Source organism: Martes martes, assembly GCF_963455335.1.
Source record: "Martes martes genome assembly, chromosome: 16".
Taxonomy (NCBI): Eukaryota; Metazoa; Chordata; class Mammalia; order Carnivora; family Mustelidae; genus Martes; species Martes martes.
In genome coordinates, this window is record NC_137904.1 from 1,540,144 (window position 1) to 1,558,699 (window position 18,556).

The following is an 18,556-nucleotide window of genomic DNA, read 5'->3' on the forward strand; positions in this document are numbered from 1 at the left end:
AGGACGCAGCTACAGTGAAGACGGGCTGGGTCCCTCCGAGCCCCTGGGTCCCCGACACCCCGGAAGCCTGCCCCCGGCGCGCCGCCCCGCCCCCCCCCCAACGCGGCCGCCGCCCCGGTCCGCCCGGCCGCACCCGCCCCCCCGCAATCCCCTTAACGGGGAGGCCCCGCCCCGTGCGCAGTGACGTCGGACGCTGCTGTCAGCCGGCGCGGGGGGGGGGTCGGTGTGGGGTAGAATGGCCGCTGCCGCCGTCACCCGCGGGACCCCGGGAGGTAAGAGCCGGGGCCTCTCGCCCGCCTCTCCGCCCCCGCGCCAGGGGGCGCCGCTCCGGGCCCGGCCGCGGGCGCGCGGCGCGGGGACCCCCGCCCCTCCTCCCGGCTCGCCCCCACGCCGGCTCCCGTCCTCCTCCCCCGCGGCAGGGGGCGCCGCAACGCGCAGGGCCCCGCGGCGGACCTGCGGCGCCCGCACCGCCCGGGGACCCCGCGCCCCGGGCCCCGGCCCGGCCCTCGCCGCCGCGCGCCCGCGGGCTCTGTCCCGCGGCGTCTCCGGAGCGCCGCTGCGTGCGGGCGGGCGGCGGACCCTCGCACGTCGGGGCTTCTCCGGGGACCCCCGCCCGGGCCGCTCCGCAGCCTGGCAGCCTGCCGGGCCGGGACTGCGCACCTGCGCCCTGGGGCGGAGTCCTGACCCCGACCCGGCTGCCCTGCACGCAGCTCGCGCGGACGGGCCTCCTCCCCCCGCACCGGGGACACCTGGCGGAGCCCGGCGCCCGGAGCCCGCGCGGAGAGCATCCTCCAGCTCCCATCTGCTCCCGCGGGAGGGTGGGGGCTCGGGCTGGAGCCGGAGTGTGGATGGGGTACGCTGGGCTCGGAGGCCGGGGAAGCGGAGGCGTTTGGGCAGAGCGCTGGTGGGGGAGGGGTGGGGAGGGCCGTGAGCCTCCGGTGGAGGATGGGTTGCCCTGGGGTGGGAAGCCGGGACCTGGGTACCCGGCCCAGCTTCGGCCCGGCCGTGACCAACCTGGAGGGCGGGGAGGAGGTTGCGACCAGTCGTCAGATCTGCCCTTCCCTCGGCAAATATCAAATTGGGGAGGAACCCAGGGTGTGTCTTGTAAGGCCCAGCCCTCCAGCAGACTTAGATCTCCTGCCCTCCCCCCAGCATCCAGGCTCCCCTTTGCTGACCCGATCTCCAAGGACCAGGTGCCCGAGTGCCAGCCCCCCCCCCACCCCGGCCCGGACCCCACTGTAGCCCCGGGGTCTCCCAGAGTCCCTGGTGTAGGGCCTGGGAAGCGCCAGCTTTGCCAGCCTCCCCCCTCCCCCACCCCACTTGCCTCTTCCTGATGACTCTGTTGGTGGTGTCCCTGGTGTCTCCCCACCCCAGTGGCTCCCGGCACCCGGGTCTAGGTTCTCCCTCCCATCCATGCCTAGCTTTACTCACATCTCAGTCTGACCCCTTCCCCATGCCTCTTCATCTTTCTCGGACATCACAACCCAATTCAATCTTCTTATCCTGGGTCATTGGCGGGGGGGCTTCTGCCATGACCTTGTTCTCTCCCTTCCCAGCACAGACTCCCCCTCCCCCCGGCCCCTCAGGCCGGGGGTGACCTTTCCCCCTGGAGCCCTCACCATGAATACCAAGGACACCACCGAGGTTGCCGGTGAGTTCACAGCCCAGGTTCTCAGCCCTTCTTTCTTCCAGCTATGATGACCCTCAAATTCTTGGGTCCCTGCTCTCCTTCTCCTGGTTCCAGGCCCTTCCCCCCCACCCCCGCCCCACCCTGTGCTTTGGATTCAGCCCTTTGCCCTGGGCTGCCGCGGGTGTCAGAGGCAACACGCTGCGCCCTCCCTTCTGGTTGTCTCTAGAGACCAGCCACCGCCTGAAGATCTTTCTCCCCAAGAAGCTACTGGAGTGTCTTCCTCGCTGTCCGCTGCTGCCCCCAGAGCGGCTTCGCTGGAATACAAATGAGGTTTTCCTTGGGGCGTAGGGCCTGGCAACGTGGGCTGGAGGAGGGTGAACGGGGGTCTTCCTAAGTGCAGAGCGCTGCCCTAAGCTCTTTGGGGGTCACAGAAGGGGTGTAGGGACCTTATCTTGTAGGCACTCACCGGCGCATCCGCCTGGGTCAAGGTGATAGCAAGCAGCCACAGAATACTTTTCCCAAGCTGAGTGCTGTGCTAAGTCCCTGGCCTGAGTTAGCTCGCTCAGTCCTTCAGCGACCCCGTGCAGCAGACCTTGTTGCTCCCCGCGTGCTGGCAGGAGGAAACGGTCTCCCTCGTGTGGTTCGGGGAAGTCTGCAGCCTCTGCTTTTAACCACCACTGATGCTGGCTCCTTCCGGAGGCATGGTCTTGGGAGCGGGGCTCGGTGGAGATCTGGGAAGGGATGTGGTCTGTGGGATGACTAGGGTGTCCAGGCTCAGAGGAATGAGTGCAGGGCATTCAGGTCTGGGGGACACGACCACGCAGGAGCTCGCGGCTCAGGGCACCATCAGAGAAGAATCCGCGGCTGGTCTGGCAGGCGGAATAAGGGTGAATGGTGGGAGCGGGTGCTGGCTTTGTCCCTGGTCTGGGAGAAGCTTGGACTCAGGCTGAGGAATTCGGAATTCCTAGCAGTGTCAAGTCACTGAGGTTTTCTGAACCAGGAAGTGGCACAAAAATGGGATTTGGAAAGCAAAATCACATGCACGGAGGTTGGAGGGTTTGGACGGCTGCGGTTGAGAGGGAGGGAAGGAGAGATTAGATTCAGGTTTGAGACGGAGCCTGGGACCCAGGAGGGCAGCAGTCCTCGCTGGGAGCCTCCACTAGCCCCTGGAGCTCAGAGGAGTGGGGGGACCCCCCAGCTGAGTGCCCCTCGTCCTACAGGAGATCGCATCCTACTTGATCACCTTTGAGAAGCATGACGAGTGGCTGTCCTGTGCCCCAAAGACAAGGTGAGCGGGTCTGTGAAGGCGGGCAGCGGCCGGCCCAGGATTCCCACGCGGGACTCAGGCCAGCCCTCCCCTCGCCAGGCCTCGGAACGGCTCCATCATCCTGTACAATCGCAAGAAGGTGAAGTACCGCAAGGACGGGTACCTGTGGAAGAAGCGGAGGGACGGGAAGACCACGCGCGAGGACCACATGAAGCTGAAGGTTCAGGGCATGGAGGTGAGGCGGCTGGGCCTGCAGCTGGCGGCCCCGCTCCTCCGTCATCAGCGGGGCTCCCGCCCACCTCCTCCCACCCTCCGGCTGCTCCTCCCTTCTCTCAGCCCCAGGGGTGCCCCAGCCATGCGCCGCTTCCCTCGGACCAGCCAGCTCGCTGGGACTTGGGCTCCCCGGGGGCCACCCAGGCCCGTTTCCCTCAAGGGTTCAAGCCCTGAACCCCTGAGCACGGGGTTTCCTCCCCCGAATCACTGCTCCTCGTCTCCAACACACCCTCGCCCTGCTCTCCATCTCACGACAGTCCCTCCCACCTGTCGGGCCGGCCACCGTGTAAGGCCCCCCGGCCCCACTCTTCCCCTTCCCTCCTCTCAGCCCCAGCCGAGCGCCGGGATGGGGAGGAGGTGTGTGGCGAGCAGGTGGGGGTGGTGGGCGAGGGCGGAAGAGGCGCTGGTGGAAAGATGGGGCTTCCTGCGAAGGGAAGGAGCAGGGAAAGAGTTGGGGAGCAGACGGGCCCTCCCCCCACCCCAGCCTGTCTCCCGGCAGTGTCTCTACGGCTGCTACGTTCACTCTTCCATCGTCCCCACATTCCATCGGCGCTGCTACTGGCTGCTGCAGGTGAGGGGGGCCGCGGGCTGGGAGTAGACCGGAGGGCCCCTCGGTCCCCAGTGGGAGGAGGAGCCCGGGAAATGGAGAGAGGGGGGTGGAGGATGGAGGGCGCCGGGCCTGGGGGTGGGGGGAGCTGCCTGGGAAGGGAGCGGGGACCCCACCGTGCCCTGTGTGTGCCCCTGTGCTCCAGAACCCTGACATCGTGCTTGTGCACTACCTGAACGTCCCGGCCCTGGAGGACTGCGGGAAGGGCTGCAGCCCCATCTTCTGCTCCATCAGCAGCGACCGGCGCGAGTGGCTGAAGTGGTCCCGGGAGGAGCTGCTGGGGCAGCTGAAGCCCATGTGTAAGGGGCTGGGGGGGGGGGCGGGGGCGGGCCCTTGGGGGCAGAAGGGTTCTGTGCCCAGGAGCTGGGGTGAGCGGCTCCCTCGAGCTGGGGGGTGTGCGGCTGCTGGCCGGAAGTCCCCGGTGCTCTGGGTCCCCCAGCACGAACCCCCCCCCCACGGTCTTCCAGTTCATGGCATCAAGTGGAGCTGTGGGAACGGGACGGAGGAGTTCTCTGTGGAGCAGCTGGTGCAGCAGATCCTGGACACGCACCCCACCAAGCCTGCGCCGCGAACCCACGCCTGCCTGTGCAGCGGGGGCCTCGGTGAGTGACCCCTGACCCCCGGCGGGCTGCACGGTACCTCCGTCCTGCCAGGATTTGCATGCTGGTTTGCGTGGCTTTTGCATATCCCAGACGGGGGTTGGGGGGGGAGTGGGGGCGGGTGCACAGAGGCCTTCCAGTCCCGCGCCAAGGCCTAACCCGGACGCCATCTGCCTGCTGCCCTTCGCAGCTCCCGGCTACAACCGCCTGAGTGTTGACGCCCAGACTTCGCTTTCTCTCGCTGGTGCTCCCTTTGCCGCGTGCTTGTCTCCCTTGGGCCTTTACCCGCTTCTCTAACTTCTCACCGCGGAGCCCCTGCCGTCCTGTTTAACTGGGCGGGGGCGGGGCGGGGGGGGGGGGCCGGGGCACACGACACGAGCACTCCTGCCTCCCAGTGGCCAGAGCCGGTAGTACACCTCCCGTGCAGGGCCCAGTGCCGGGACGCTGGGTGGAGGCTGCTGGGAAGGGGTGGTCGGGGCGGTGGAGAACCATGGTCCTCCCGCCCCTTTCCACTGCAGGTTCCGGAAGCCTGACCCACAAATGCAGCAGCACGAAACACCGCATCATTTCTCCGAAAGTGGAGCCCCGAGCGTTAACCCTGACCTCGGTCCCCCATCCCCCTGAGCCCCCTCCACTGATAGCCCCTCTTCCTCCAGAGCTCCCCAAGGCACATACTTCCCCTTCCTCTTCCTCCTCTTCCTCCTCCTCCTCCTCCTCTGGCTTTGCAGAACCCCTGGAGATCAGACCTAGCCCTCCCACCTCTCGAGGGGGTTCATCGAGAGGAGGCACCGCCATCCTCCTCCTGACAGGACTGGAGCAGCGGACCGGGGGCTTGACGCCCGCCAGGCACTTGGCTCCCCAGGCGGATCCTAGGCCTCCCATGAGCTTGGCTGTGGTTGTAGGCTCGGAGGCCTCTGCCCCGCCGGCTCCTCCCAGCCCTGCCTTTGACCCGGATCGTTTTCTCAACAGCCCCCAGAGGGGCCAGACGTACGGAGGGGGGCAGGGGGTAAGCCCAGACTTCCCAGAGGCAGAGGCTGCCCATACCCCCTGCCCTGCCCTAGAGCCTGCCGCTGCCCTGGAGCCCCAGGCGGCTGCTCGGGGTCCCCCTCCTCCACCAGGAGCAGGCGGGAGAAGAGGAAACCGCTTCTTCATTCAAGATGATGGCAGTGGGGAGGAGCTCAAGGCCCAGGGGGCCACCCCACCCGCACCTTCACCCCCTCCTTCACCCCCTCCTTCACCTGCACCCCTGGAGCCGGCAGGCAGGGGAGGTAGAGGGGAAGCCTTGTTTGGAGGAGCTGCTGGGGCCAGCGACCTGGAGCCCTTCAGTCTTGCATCATTCCCAGACCTCATGGGGGAGCTCATCAGCGACGAGGCTTCAGGCGCCCCTGCCCCAGCCACCCAGCTCTCTCCTGCTCTTAGCACCATCACGGACTTCTCCCCAGAGTGGTCCTACCCGGAGGTGAGCCTCGGGCCCCAGCCACTCCTCCGTCCCGCTCACCAGCGCTGCCACCTGCTCGTCCCTGTCAGCGTGGTGGCTTTGCTTTCATCCCACCTGTGTCTAGAGGCAGAGCAGAGCGTAGCTGCTTCCCTCGTCTCTCCAGGGAGCCTCTCCCCCCCCTCCCCGTCCCCCCCACATGCTGGGTGTGGCCGTGAGTCCCCCAAGTGCCCTCAATGTGGACTTGGGGAAGCCGAAGTTCTGTCCCCTGCAGTGAAGTTCTGCTCTCTGCTGCCCCAGAGAGCGAGAGGAGGAGCCTCTGGGTGGGAGGACATTGGGAGCCCAAGGCAAGGGCTTTGGCCCATGACCACTGTCTGCCAAACAGCTGGTAGCCTTGGGGGAAGCAGTGAGTTCCCTATTCCTAGCAGGAGTGCTGGGGGGAGGGGCCAGGCTAGCTGACCTCACCCTTCTGGGTCTTGCCCCATCCCTGTACCCCAGAATCTAGCACAGGGCCTGCCGCACCGCAGATACTCCCTCGGGGTCTGAAGTCGGGATGAATGAACGAGTGAATGAACGCCCAGTCGAGCTCCAGTCACAGGGCTCTGGGCTTTGTCTCTGCAGGGTGGCGTCAAGGTGCTCATCACAGGCCCCTGGACAGAGGCCGCCGAGCACTACTCCTGTGTCTTCGATCACATCGCTGTGCCGGCCTCGCTTGTCCAGCCCGGGGTTTTACGCTGCTACTGTCCTGGTACGGGGGCAGGGAGGGCCCAGGGGAGGGGCTGACTCGCGGGCAGGGGAGCCCCATGCTCCCCCACAGGCACAGGAATCGGCTCTGGCGTAAGCAGTCTAGTCCTGAGCAGACTGGCAGTCTTGGAGAAATCTCCTTTCTCAGGTCCGTGGCCTCCCTCCTGGGAGGTCAGGCATTGGAGCCAGTGGGCCTCCGCTGACCCTCCAGGCCCTCTGGCTGGTTGGAGTCTGTTTCTGGTTCCAGTGCAGGGAGGTCTTGGAGCATGAGAAGGGAGACACGTTGGTCTGCCTCGATCAGTCTTGGACTAAAGGACATTGTCTCCTAGACCCGGACTGTCCAGTATGGTAGGGTTAGCCACATGGGCCCATGGAAATTCAGTAGAATGAACGGAAACGTGAGATTCAGCCCCTCCGACACAGCAAACCCATATTGAAGGTTCGGTAGCCACATGTGGCTTCACGCCGCCCTGCTGGACAGTGCCGATCCAGAATGTCCCTGTCACGGAGGCAAGGTCTGTTGGACAGCATGGTCTAGAGATCATTGCCAAGGCTCGTCTCTGCCCTTCTGCCCCCGGCTTTGCTCCTTACCTGCACCCAGCAGTCAGTGCTGCTCAGGGACCGCAGGGACCACCAGAGTGACAGGGGACAGATCGGCTGTCTGTGAACATGCCCCATCGCGACAGCCTGGTCCAGGGGTGCATGAAAGGCAAGGGGAGACCAGGGAGGCTGGGTGCTGGGACTCCTCTCAGCCTGCAGTCTGGGGACCAGGGCCTGGTGGTTTCAAGGCCGTAGACACGGAGAGCCCAGACACGGCTCTCACTGGACCCTGCTGGTGAGCGGCTGCTTCTCTCTCCCTGATCTTGGTAACGGGCTCGTGATCCTGCCCCAGGCCTTGGGGGATCCGGCTGCTTCCTAAGCGGGGGCATCTGTGGACCCTCAGCCCCCAGGCCTGGGCGCGGACTTAGCCGCAGGGTCTACAATCCCAGGCATCCCGGGGCCCGCAGCAGGTGTTAAGTTCTTGAGTGACGGGAATCCGGCCCCAGGTGGCGCCAAGGCCACGTCAGCCAGGGGTGTCCCTGCTTCCAGCAAGGGTGCGGCAGAGCTGACTGCGAAACGGTCGTGTGCGGCTCTCATGTGGGGCCAGAGAAGGAGCCAGGGAGAGAGCCTGTGTCGCTGACCCTGTCCCCCCCAGCCCATGAGGTGGGGCTGGTGTCTCTGCAGGTGGCAGGCCGGGAGGGGCCCCTTTCCGCCTCTGTGCTCTTTGAGTATCGAGCCCGCCGGTTCCTATCACTGCCTAGTACTCAGCTTGACTGGTTGTCACTGGACGGTGAGTACCCGTGTGGGACCCAGCACCAGAGTGGGGCACACTCCGAGACCCCCCGGGACCCCGGCGGCCTTTTCCCAGCTCCTGCTTCATGCTTCTAAAGGCGGCAGCCACTGTCCCTCCCGCCCCCTCCCCTGGGAATTCTGGAGCCATCTCTGTCCCAGCTCTTGGCCTGTCCTCTCTGCCCCAAAGATGGGACGGAGCCAGGCCAGGCCAGGAGGTGGGAGCAGGGACAGGGTCTGGAGCAGTGTGCGTGGGGGTCCCTGTGCACAAGCTTGCGGGTGTACCGGGGCACGTGATTTCAACTTCTTTTCTGTTTCTGCCTCTGCCTTTGAGGTAGGCATTTGCGATAAGAAATCTGGGGTAACAGGCACGAAGTAGAAGACTGACCGCGTCATTGTTCTGTGATGTTTACCTTTAATACGCTTTAACACGCTTTACTGTAGAAACACGCAGGTGTGCACACACGTACTTACACGGAGACCCGCATGTTCCTGTCCTGGTTCTCCCTCCCATGGGTCTCAGCGCGGTGTCCCCATGGCCCCCACGTCCAGCCAGGGGTCCCCTTCTCTGGGTTTCTCTCAGTTGTGCCGCCTCACTCCATCACAGGACTGCTTTGCCTCAGGGGCCCTTGCCCCCTGCTGTCTCAGCCTTGGGGGGCCCCTGCCAAAGCCCTGCTCCACCACCTGGTGTCCCCCCAGGGGTCTCCTCCCTCCCCACGCTTCCCTGTGCCCCGCACCCGCGCCCTCACCTGCCCCTCTCCTTCCCGGTGCTTGTTTGCCACATCTCCGTGCTCTCCTGTCCCTTCTGCCCTTTACCTCGCCGGCCACCCTCCTCCCCGCCATCAGCTCCAGGCCCTGAGCCCTTTCTGTCCTGCCTCTCGAGCAGGACATCTACAACCTCCACCCCGTTCAGTGCCCGTTTTCCTGTGGCTCCGATCCCCTCCCGCCTCCCCTCCTCGTCCTCACGTGATCTCAGGAGGGAACAGATATGGCTTGGGGTGTGCGTGTGCGTGTGCACGCGCGCGCGTTCTTGTGCCCCGGGCGGGGGAGGAAGAGGAGGGATGGACGTGGCGATCCGTCTTTGTCACCTCCAAGCCCCGCCATGCTCTCTGTGGACAGCTGCGGGGGGCCGGGAGGAGGGGGTGGCGCTTCTTAAATCACAAGCCCGGAGCTCACTCGGGCCGTGGACGACAGACAGGAGGGGCCCCGGAGTCCGTCAGCCCAGCGCCGGGGACAGAGATAGCTCTAGGGCAGGGAGAGCTGACGGAGGGCTCACCTGGAGAGCTGGGTGTGTGCGCGCGCCTGTGTGCACGCGTGAGCGACCTGGGGCAGCTCAGGGCCGCACGCCGGGACCCCTGCCCCATCTGTGTCTTGAAGAACGGGGGTTTGGTTCCTGACTCGGGTTCCTGGCCGGCGGGTAGCGCTGAAGGTCCTCGTTTCAGGCCTGCATCCCGGCTGGGCTGTGTGCGGGCGAGGGGCCCAGGGGCTGTTGTTCGGGGGAAGAGGAAAGACCCTGGCGCCGCGTCTTCACCTCCCGGGTCCAGCCGTGGTGGCGTGGGCGTCACCCGCGCCCGCCGCTCAGCCTCTCGTACCTCTTTCCCTCAGACAACCAGTTCCGAATGTCCATTCTGGAGCGGCTGGAGCAGATGGAGAAGCGGATGGCGGACATGGCAGCAGCCGGGCAGGCTCCCTGCCGCGCTCCTGCCGCGCCTCCGATCCAGGTACCTCCGCGGGGAGGGAGGTCTGGGCAGGAAGCGGAGGAGGGTCGCCCTGGAGCAAACGGCTCTGCTGTGGGACTCGCTTGTCCCTCCTGTCCCCAGCCTCCTCCTCCCTGACGTCACCCCGTGGCAGGAGCGGCTATTCTGGGCGTCCTCTTGGCATGACAGGCCGCAGACGACAGACTATTTCTGATCCGAAGCGGGTGGGGGTGAAGGTAGGGGTGGGGGAGGGGACAGGGAGCCTGTGGGCCCGGGTCTCTGAGGACGTGGCGGGGCCGTCTGCGGGCACGGCACTGACCGCAGCCGGCGTGAAGGGCGCACGCAGGCAAGGCCGCGTGAGGTCCGGCTGCCGGAGCTGCTGGAGGAAGTGAGCCACGGCACGGGGGACGTCAGGAGCCTGAGCGGGAGGCCTGGGTGGCGGGAGCCTGGTGGATGGGGAGGGGAGAGGACAGGTGGGGACGGCCGAGGCCACGCCGAGCCAGGGGCCGGATGCTCAGGTCCTGCCTAAGGGGGTCTTCTCCACAGGATGAAGGCCAGGGGCCTGGCTTCGAGGCTCGGGTGGTGGTCCTGGTAGAGAGCATGATCCCACGCTCCACCCAGCGGGGCCCTGAGCGCCTGGCACACGGGAGCCCCTTCCGCGGCATGAGCCTCCTGCACCTGGCCGCTGCCCAGGGCTACGCACGCCTCATCGAGACGCTGAGCCAATGGCGGTAAGCAGGGCCCCGGGGAGGCAACCAGGGCTGGGGACTGGGGAGGGCCCAGACCACCTGGAGCCCCGCCAGCAGGGAGCTGCGGTCGCTGTGGTTAGACGGGCCGGGAGAGGACTCGAACTCCAGGAAATTTCGACACTGCGCCCCCGCCCCCGACTTGGGACGCTGAGCTTTGGGGCTCCTCCTGCCCTGTGTTTCTGCAAGCACCCCCCGCCCATCTTGGTGCTTCTGGACGGCATGTTCCCACGGCACCTGCCCTTACCCTGACCGCGCTCCGGTGTCCCTGTCCCAAATCCTCCAGGAGCGTGGGGACGGGGAGTTTGGACTTGGAGCAAGAGGCTGACCCGCTCAACGTGGACCACTTCTCCTGCACCCCGCTGGTGAGCACGTGCGGGCCGCTGCCTGGGGACAGGTCTCGCAGGGGAGACCCAGCCAGGGAGGCCCCAGGCCTCACCTCCTGCCCCCCACCCTCTCGCAGATGTGGGCCTGTGCCCTGGGCCACCTGGAAGCCGCGGTGCTCCTCTTCCGCTGGAACCGGCAGGCGCTGAGCATTCCCGACTCCCTGGGCCGACTGCCCCTGTCCGTGGCGCACTCCCGGGGTCACGTGCGCCTCGCCCGCTGCCTCGAGGAACTGCAGAGACACGAAGCTTCAGCAGAGCCCCCGCTCGCCCTGTCGCCACCCTCCTCCAGTCCTGACACTGGTGAGGCTCATCCCGGAGGCTGCGGGTGGGAGGAGGACAGTAAGGCGCCCCCTACCCTGGCTTCCCCCTCCCCTCGCAGGGCTGAGCGGCGTCTCCTCGCCCTCGGAGCTGTCAGAGGGCACCTTCTCCGTCACGTCGGCCTACTCCAGCGCCCCGGATGGTAGTCCTCTGCCGGCCTCCGAGACTGTCCCTGGCCAGCTCTCCGCTGGTGGCCCCGAGGTCCCCCTGTTCCTCATGGACTGTGAAGCCACCAACCCCCACGGGCCAGCCCCCTCCCCGCCTCCTCTTCCAGCAGCCCCAGAAGGTGGGGCTGCCCCCGAGGAAGCTGACGGGCCGGCCGTGGACGTGATCCCGGTACGCCGTCCGCCCGCGGATGGACGGAGCTTTGAGGGGTGTGGGGTGGGGGGGGTGCGGCGCAGACACCGAGCATCCCGCAGAGGAGAAGCAGGGTCTGGCTTCAGCTGGAAAGAAGGGGCCGGCTGCCCTTGTTTTGGGGACGGGCACGGGAACCCTTTGCCTAGCACCGCTCAGAGCTTGTGACTCCGAAGTCACGAGGCATCAGAGGTTAAAAATCCTGGGGAGCAGCCCCTGTTGATCCGCGAAGACACGGGGTCCTCGGGGATGTGGAGCAGCACGACGGAGAGAGGAGCAGGGAGGGCGGCACGGGTTGACGGCGAGGACCCTGGGGGCTGGCAGCGCCTGGGCTGCTCAAACCCGGGACGTGCCTTCCCCAGAGAGGCTGCCAGAGTGCCCGACCGCTTCAGGAACAGCACAGAGAACTGCGCGGCGTGCGGCCAGAGCAGCGCACGGGGCCATGGAGGGGGCCTCCAGGGCCTGGGGTTGTGGGCCTGGCCAAGCCCGTGGGGAGGGCGTGCTGGGGGGCTGCCCAGGAGCAGGGGGCAGTGGGTAGTCAGCCTGGAAGGCCAGCGGCTCCGTCCGCTCGGTTCCTGCATCCGCGTCTGGAGCGGGGCCTTCCTGTCCTGTTTTCCACGTCTCCACACCGAGGGCCGCCATGCACCCACACGGGAGCCCAGAGAGTATAAATGCAAAAATCTGGGAAGTGGGGAGCCGGGACAGCCATCTGCGAGGCCTCAGGCTCTGGTGGCAACGGGAGTGACAGGAGGTGGACGTTGGCTACAGCAGCTGTGGCTGGGCGGGAGCACCCGGCAGTGGGGACGGCAAGGGACTCAGCAGCTTCTCCCTCATGCAGGTGGACATGATCTCACTGGCCAAGCAGATCATCGAAGCCACGCCAGAGCGGATAAAACGAGAGGACTTCGTGGGGCTGCCCGAGGCCGGAGCGCCCATGAGGGAGCGGACAGGGGCCCTGGGGCTCAGCGAGACCATGTCCTGGCTGGCCAGCTACCTGGAGAACGTGGACCATTTCCCCAGCTCAGGGCCCCCCAGGTGACCAGCCCAGGAGAGAGCATCTAGACGTGTCCAGGGCGGATGGGAGCAGGGAAGGAGCCTTTCCCGTAGCCAGAGCTCCACGGCAGCTCGGGCGCCAGGGCCTTTGAGGAAAGACCGAACCGAACCGGCGGGGGAGCTCCCAAGTCCCTCTCCACGCCGTCACCCAAGCTCTGCCTTCGTAGTGGTTCCCTCCCCATAACCTTCCTCTCCCTGTTACCCTACAGCGAAATGCCCTTTGAGCGTGGGCGCCCCGCTGTCCCTCCAGCCCCCTCCTGGGCAGAGTTCCTGTCTGCCTCGGCCAGTGGCAAGATGGAGAGTGATTTCGCCCTGCTGACGCTGTCGGATCACGAGCAGCGCGAACTGTACGAGGCCGCCCGCGTCATCCAGACGGCCTTCCGAAAGTACAAGGTCAGAGGGCCGGGGGGGGGTCCCAGGGTGTGCATGACAGCAACCCGAGTCGGGGGGAGACTGGGCTCCCGGCCAGTGGCAGGACAGGTCAGGGGACCACTGGGGGGCCCTGGTGCCGACTCCCTTGTCTTGCCCCAGGGCCGGAGGCTGAAGGAGCAGCAGGAGGTGGCGGCGGCTGTGATCCAGCGCTGCTACCGGAAGTACAAGCAGGTGAGAGCTGGGTCTCCAGACGGCGCTCCCGCAGGCACCCGGTGCACACGCACCCCCACCCCCCACCCCCACCGCGCGGCCCTGCCGAAGCCCTAACTCCCCTTCTCTCTCCACAAGCTGACCTGGATTGCGCTTAAGGTATTAGGCCTGAGGTCTGGGTGTGAGGTTGTCCGCGATGATTCAGCTTCCCACGAGCGTGTGGAGTAGAGGCTTACACCAGCTGAACCTGGGGGTGACCCGCAGGGGTTCGGGCCTCTGTCCCTGCAGTTCAGCCCCTGCCCCTCCGTGTCTGCAGTTTGCACTCTATAAGAAGATGACCCAGGCGGCCATCCTGATCCAGAGCAAGTTCCGAAGCTACTACGAACAGAAGCGCTTCCAGCAGAGCCGCCGGGCGGCTGTGCTCATCCAGCAGCACTACCGCTCCTACCGCCGTCGGCCCGGGCCTCCCCACCGGCCCACCGGCAGCCTGCCTGCCCGCAGCAAGTACGGCCGCCCACAGACCTGCATGCCCAGGCCCGCGGTCCTGTGCCCACTCCCAGCCCAGCATCCGGCCCCTGCCTCTCCCTGCCGGGTCCCTGGGGTACTGAGCCCAGCATCCGGCCCCTGCGTCTCCCTCCTGGGTCCCGGGGCTGAGGGCGAGGGTGCTGGTGTGCCACGGCGCCTCATCCTTTTTTCTGCCACCAGAGGCTCCTTCCTCACCAAGAAGCAGGACCAGGCAGCCCGGAAGATCATGAGATTCCTGCGGCGCTGCCGACACAGGTGCTCCCTTCTCGGCGGGGTCCCCCGGGGCACCTGCACGCGCCCGCGCCAGCCTCCCCGCGGCCCCCCTGCTGGTCTCCTGACTCCTTCCCCTTGTCTCTGCAGGATGAGGGAACTGAAGCAGAACCAGGAGCTGGAAGGGCTCCCCCAGCCCGGACTGGCCACCTGACTGCGCCCCGCCTTCCCCAGCGCTCTGGGGGCCGCTTCTGGCAGTCTCAACAGGGAGAGGCCTCTCCGGGGGAGGGGAGCCCCTGTCGGCAGCTGTCCCCGTCCCTAGGTCTCCTCCATGGGTCGCGACCCCGCTTCCGCGTCCCCCGCCCCGCAGCCCCGCGCCCCCGCCTCCCTGCATCTCCCGCCGTGACGTCCGGAGCCCCGCCTGCCCCTTCTCCGCGCTCCCCCTCCGCCTGCGCCCGCCTCGGCCCTCCCCGACTTGCCTTATTTATTCGTTGGACGCGTCTCTGAATGTGCCCGCCTCGGCCCCTCCCCCGCCGCGCGCCCCGCCCGACCCCGCGCGTCGGCGCGTCCCCTCCCTCGGCGGCCGCGGGGCCCGCGGGGGGCGCGCGGCGGGGTCGCCCGGTGTCCCGCGCGCCCGGGGGAGGGGCCTGTACATACTGTAACATACAGAGCAGAGTGAAGAGTCTATTTAAGGCGCCGCGCGAGCGAGCACGGCGCGGCGGGGCCCGGCCGGCTCCACGAGCACGTCTACGTGTGCATGGGCTCGGCGTCCACGCGCTGCCATTAAACTCCGCTGCACCAGCCCGCCTCCCGCCTCTGTCTGCGCGCGCCGGGGGGCGGGGCGGGGCCGGGGGGCGGGGCCGCGGCGGGGGGGCGGGGCCGCGGGCGCGGAGCGTGCCGCCTCCGACGTGTTTCCGGCCTTAAAGGCGCCTCGCCCTTCCCTTTAAGACGCGCCGCCCCTCCGCAGTCACTCCCAAGATGGCGGACCTGCTGGGCTCCATCCTGAGCTCCATGGAGAAGCCGCCCAGCCTCGGGGACCAGGAGTCTCGGCGCAAGGCCCGAGGTGAGGACCCCAAATCCACAGCCGCCTCTCTTCGCCCGGTTCTCAGGGCCGCATTCTCGCCCCTTCGGACGCTGCCGCCTCCTCAACCTTGAAAGACCCCTCACAGGCCCCTACGGAGACCCCCGGAGTCCCTAAAAGGGCTGCCGGCCCGCCCGCTGTCCTCAGCGGCCGGTGATTGGCTGCCCGGACCCCAGCGCCAGCCTCCCGCCTTCTTTCCTACTGGCCTTGCGCGGTCCTTGTCTCCAATTCGCCGGCGGGCCTGCCCGTCCGCCACTGTCCGGGTCTGATTGGCTGGCTGCCTCCAGCGCCCTCCCACCCGCGCCTGGGCCCGCCTGCGGGCTGGGGAGCGTGTCGGCGGCCCACACCCCAGCGGCCTTCCCATTGGCTCCCCGGCACGCCTGTCCGCAGCCTCTTCGCCCCTATTGGCCCCCTCCCTTTCGGGGTCCGACTATGACGTCTGGCCCGACCTTCCTCGGGCGCACCCCGCCCTCGGCGCCTCCGATTGGTGGCCGGGCCTGCCGGGCTGCGCCCCGCCTACCGCTCTCCCCGGCCCCTCCCGCGGCCCCGCCGCCCTTCCCTCGTGGGCGGTCGCCGGGTCCCCGGTGCTGCAGGGCGGCGCTGCCCGCTGGAGGCACAAGGGCGCCGCGGCCGTCCGAGTGTCCGCCGCCTCCCCGCCCGGTTCCCCGAGCGGCCCGAGGCGGGCCGGAGCTCACCGGGGCGGCCGCGCTAGGGGCCCCGGCGGCCTGGGGCCTGCGCCCTGCGTCGGGGAGCGCGCAGTCCGGGCCGCGCACGGAGCGGTCACGCCCGAGTTTGACAGCCCCCGAAGGGCGTAGTCCGGGGCCGACGGGGCCTTCAGCGGGGCGGGAGCCGCCTGCCCCTTTGGGCAGAGAAGCGTGTTCGAGGCCTCGGGGCGGGCAGCACGAGGGCGCTTTGGCGGCCGCGGCCGGACCCGGAAGCCAAGGTGCAGAGTCCTGTCGCTTGCCTGAGGTCCCAGGGTTCCGAAGCGGTGCGGTCGTCAACCCGCCCGGGACTGGCGAACTGCGCTGTTTCTGGCTCACGTTCTTAATCCTAGTCGGAGGCCACCTCCCCAGACGCAGGGGGAGACCCGCAGGCCACTTAGAGCAGTCAGTGGTCAACATAGGGGCCCTGGGGATACGGCTCTGAGATGAGACAGAGGGGAGCCCCCAGGCGGCCCGGCCGCGTCCACCCGGAGGGCCTGGCGGGGCCTGAACAGGGTCCCTGCCTGCAGCGGCTCCCAGTCCGTCGGGCAGACAGATGAGGCGTTGCACTGTCGCTTCTCGGCACACCCTAGAGCGTGTCTGTGACCCCAGCGTGCTCGGGCCCCAGGGGAGGCAGTGACAGCTTGGACCCACGGTGGGTCTCGGTCTGCGTGAGGAGGAACCACAGGTGCACAGGCACCGAGCGGTTAGGCAAACAGGAAGCGGTCTGGGGCAGCCAGAGGCCTCGGATCCCTGCAAGTGGGCTGAAAGCCCAGGGGATTCCAAGTGGCAGGACAGAGGGGAGGGGGCGCCAAGACCCGAGCTGGGGGAGCACCCTCGCAGCTCGTCTTGGACATCTGCAGTCCCAAAGAAGCTGGGTGTCAGACCAGCCACTGCGGTGCCCTCCTGTCGGTGCAAGTGAGAACCGGGGGTGTTACAGAATACAGGAAGTTCAATAATTTCCCCTTTCCTGGGGAGACAGCTTGACGGGAAGCTCCTGGAGGGCAGCGCTGCCTCTGTTCTCAGCGCCCCAGCGGTCTCAGGTCTCCATGCGTCATGGGCATGAAATAAATGCTTGTGAACCGGGTTCCCCAGTGGGGCCGGGAAATGGGGTCAAGCATGGTTCTCCTCCTTGTCACTCCCACCAAAGCGTGTGCTCTTGAAGGGCAGGCTTCGTTCCAGTGTCTGTGCTAGGCACAGAGTGAGTGCACGGACGTCTGGGGAAGGAACACTTGCCGGGCTCTCCCAGGGCACGCCAGACCTCGTGTGAGGCCTCGTAGACGCCGCCGCCCCTGGCTGCAGCCCTGGGCTCATGCTGCCCTTTCTCTCCCCTAGAGCAGGCCGCCCGGCTGAAGAAACTGCAGGAGCACGACAGGCAGCAGAAAGCGGAGTTCCGTAAAAGGGTGAGCCCGCTGGGCCGGCAGCGGCAGCCTCGGGGAGGACTTCCAGAAGTTAGGGTTGGAAGGTTGAGGTCTCAGGTTTTCCCAGATGTGTGCAGGGAGAAGCCTGGAGGCCAGTGGCATGGAGGCTGGGGAAGGTGTGGGGGGCGAGGCCCGCTGGCCCGGCTTGGGAGAGGGGTCCCGGGGTGGAGCAGTGGGCTCATGTCCTCCTCTTCTGTCTCCCAAGATGGAGAAGGAGGTGTCAGATTTCATCCAAGACAGCGGCCAGGTCAAGAAAAAGTTCCAGCCGATGAACAAGATAGAGAGGAGCATCCTGTGAGTGTCCCGGGGCTGGGGGAGGCGTGAACGGCCCGCGGGGGCCCCCGAGAAGTGGGAGCTGGGCCCCGGCGGCGCTCCAGACTCTCCCTTCTGGCCTCCCTTCCCAGACACGATGTGGTGGAAGTGGCCGGCCTGACGTCCTTCTCCTTCGGGGAAGATGATGAGTGTCGCTATGTCATGATCTTCAAGAAGGTGAAAGGCCCAAGCGCCCGCCCTCCTCTCTCCTTTTCAGCCTGTGCCCCCCACGGGGAGAGGCTGGATGCAGCGTGGGTGGGGAGCCTGACCCCGTGGCTCCTTTATCCGCAGGAGTTTGCGCCGTCCGACGAAGAGCTGGACTCCTACCGTCGCGGCGAGGAGTGGGACCCCCAGAAGGCCGAGGAGAAACGGAAGTTGAAGGTGAGCTCCGACCGGCGGCCCGGCCCCGGGAGGGGTTGGGGACAGGCCCCCGAGCGCTAGTGCCTCGTCTCTGCACCCCTAGGAGCTGGCCCAGCGGCAGGAGGAGGAGGCGGCCCAGCAGGGCCCCGTGGTGGTGAGCCCCGCGAGCGACTACAAGGACAAATACAGCCACCTCATCGGCAAGGGGGCGGCCAAGGACGCGGCCCACATGCTGCAGGCCAACAAGACCTACGGCTGTGGTGAGGCCCCGTGGGGGCGGGCGGCCGGGACAGGGCTGTGGGCGGTGGGGGGAGGCTGCGAAGCAGGGCTCCCGGGCCCTCCCCACACTCCTATCCCACCCCGCAGTGCCCGTGGCCAACAAGAGGGACACGCGCTCCATCGAAGAGGCCATGAATGAGATCCGGGCCAAGAAGCGGCTGCGCCAGAGCGGGGAAGAGTTGCCGCCCACCTCCTAGGCGCCGCGGCTCCCCGGGGCGGGGCAGGGCAGGGGGTAGGGGGGCAGGCTGCTGCTACTAGAACCCATCCTGGAGCCCCCCCACCCCCCGCACCACCTCTGACGGCGCCACTCGGGCTGGGGGGCCTGTGTTTGACGTGTCACTGTTGGAGCCTGGACGTGTGCGTGTGCTCGTGTGTGTGCGTGCGTGTGTGCGAACGCGCAGGTGGGTATTTAACGTGTATTATTCCCCTTTTTCCTTGGAATTTTCTTCCCCATGGGGCTGGGATGACTTTACATTCAATAAACACTGTTTGACCCAATGTCCCAGTTTGTTTGGCCAGAGAAAGGTGGGTCCGGGGGAGGAAGGGGGTTCTAGATCGAACAGTGTAAAATGCTTGTGCCAGCCAGGCACGGCCAGACGCCGCCACTTTCCTGGGTGAGGTTTACAGGAGATCGCATCGAAAGAGCA

The 18,556-nt window shown here is 67.2% G+C and overlaps 2 protein-coding genes across 2 annotated transcripts; both read left to right on the forward strand.

Moving 5' to 3' along the window:
* Positions 1-233: 233 nt before the first annotated feature.
* On the forward strand, positions 234-14,654 carry CAMTA2 (calmodulin binding transcription activator 2). Its single transcript, XM_080827319.1, has 23 exons — positions 234-272; positions 1,562-1,651; positions 1,857-1,960; positions 2,851-2,918; positions 2,997-3,132; positions 3,670-3,741; positions 3,923-4,076; positions 4,245-4,379; positions 4,895-5,835; positions 6,433-6,559; positions 7,751-7,885; positions 9,490-9,605; positions 10,128-10,312; positions 10,614-10,692; positions 10,791-11,013; positions 11,093-11,367; positions 12,224-12,420; positions 12,648-12,831; positions 12,970-13,041; positions 13,337-13,524; positions 13,726-13,800; positions 13,906-14,264; positions 14,399-14,654. The coding sequence occupies exons 1-22, from the start codon at positions 236-238 to the stop codon at positions 13,967-13,969; spliced, it is 3,657 nt and encodes a 1,218-aa protein (XP_080683445.1). The 5' UTR covers positions 234-235; the 3' UTR covers positions 13,970-14,264; positions 14,399-14,654.
* Positions 13,929-18,417, forward strand: SPAG7 (sperm associated antigen 7). The gene is made up of 8 exons (XM_080827320.1): positions 13,929-14,077; positions 14,704-14,818; positions 16,873-16,940; positions 17,164-17,252; positions 17,363-17,447; positions 17,562-17,651; positions 17,734-17,890; positions 17,997-18,417. The coding sequence occupies exons 2-8, from the start codon at positions 14,734-14,736 to the stop codon at positions 18,104-18,106; spliced, it is 684 nt and encodes a 227-aa protein (XP_080683446.1). The 5' UTR covers positions 13,929-14,077; positions 14,704-14,733; the 3' UTR covers positions 18,107-18,417.
* Positions 18,418-18,556: the final 139 nt, after the last annotated feature.

Bases quoted from the DNA above. Each gene is read 5' to 3' on its own strand.
- CAMTA2 (XM_080827319.1), top strand. From the start codon at position 236: ATGGCCGCTGCCGCCGTCACCCGCGGGACCCCGGGAG. The intron at 3,742-3,922 runs GTGAGGGGGGCC...CCTGTGCTCCAG, and splicing joins GCTGCTACTGGCTGCTGCAG to AACCCTGACATCGTGCTTGT. The intron at 4,077-4,244 runs GTAAGGGGCTGG...ACGGTCTTCCAG, and splicing joins GGGGCAGCTGAAGCCCATGT to TTCATGGCATCAAGTGGAGC.
- SPAG7 (XM_080827320.1), top strand. From the start codon at position 14,734: ATGGCGGACCTGCTGGGCTCCATCCTGAGCTCCATGGAGAAGCCGCCC. The intron at 17,253-17,362 runs GTGAGTGTCCCG...CTCCCTTCCCAG, and splicing joins AAGATAGAGAGGAGCATCCT to ACACGATGTGGTGGAAGTGG. The intron at 17,891-17,996 runs GTGAGGCCCCGT...CCCACCCCGCAG, and splicing joins CAACAAGACCTACGGCTGTG to TGCCCGTGGCCAACAAGAGG.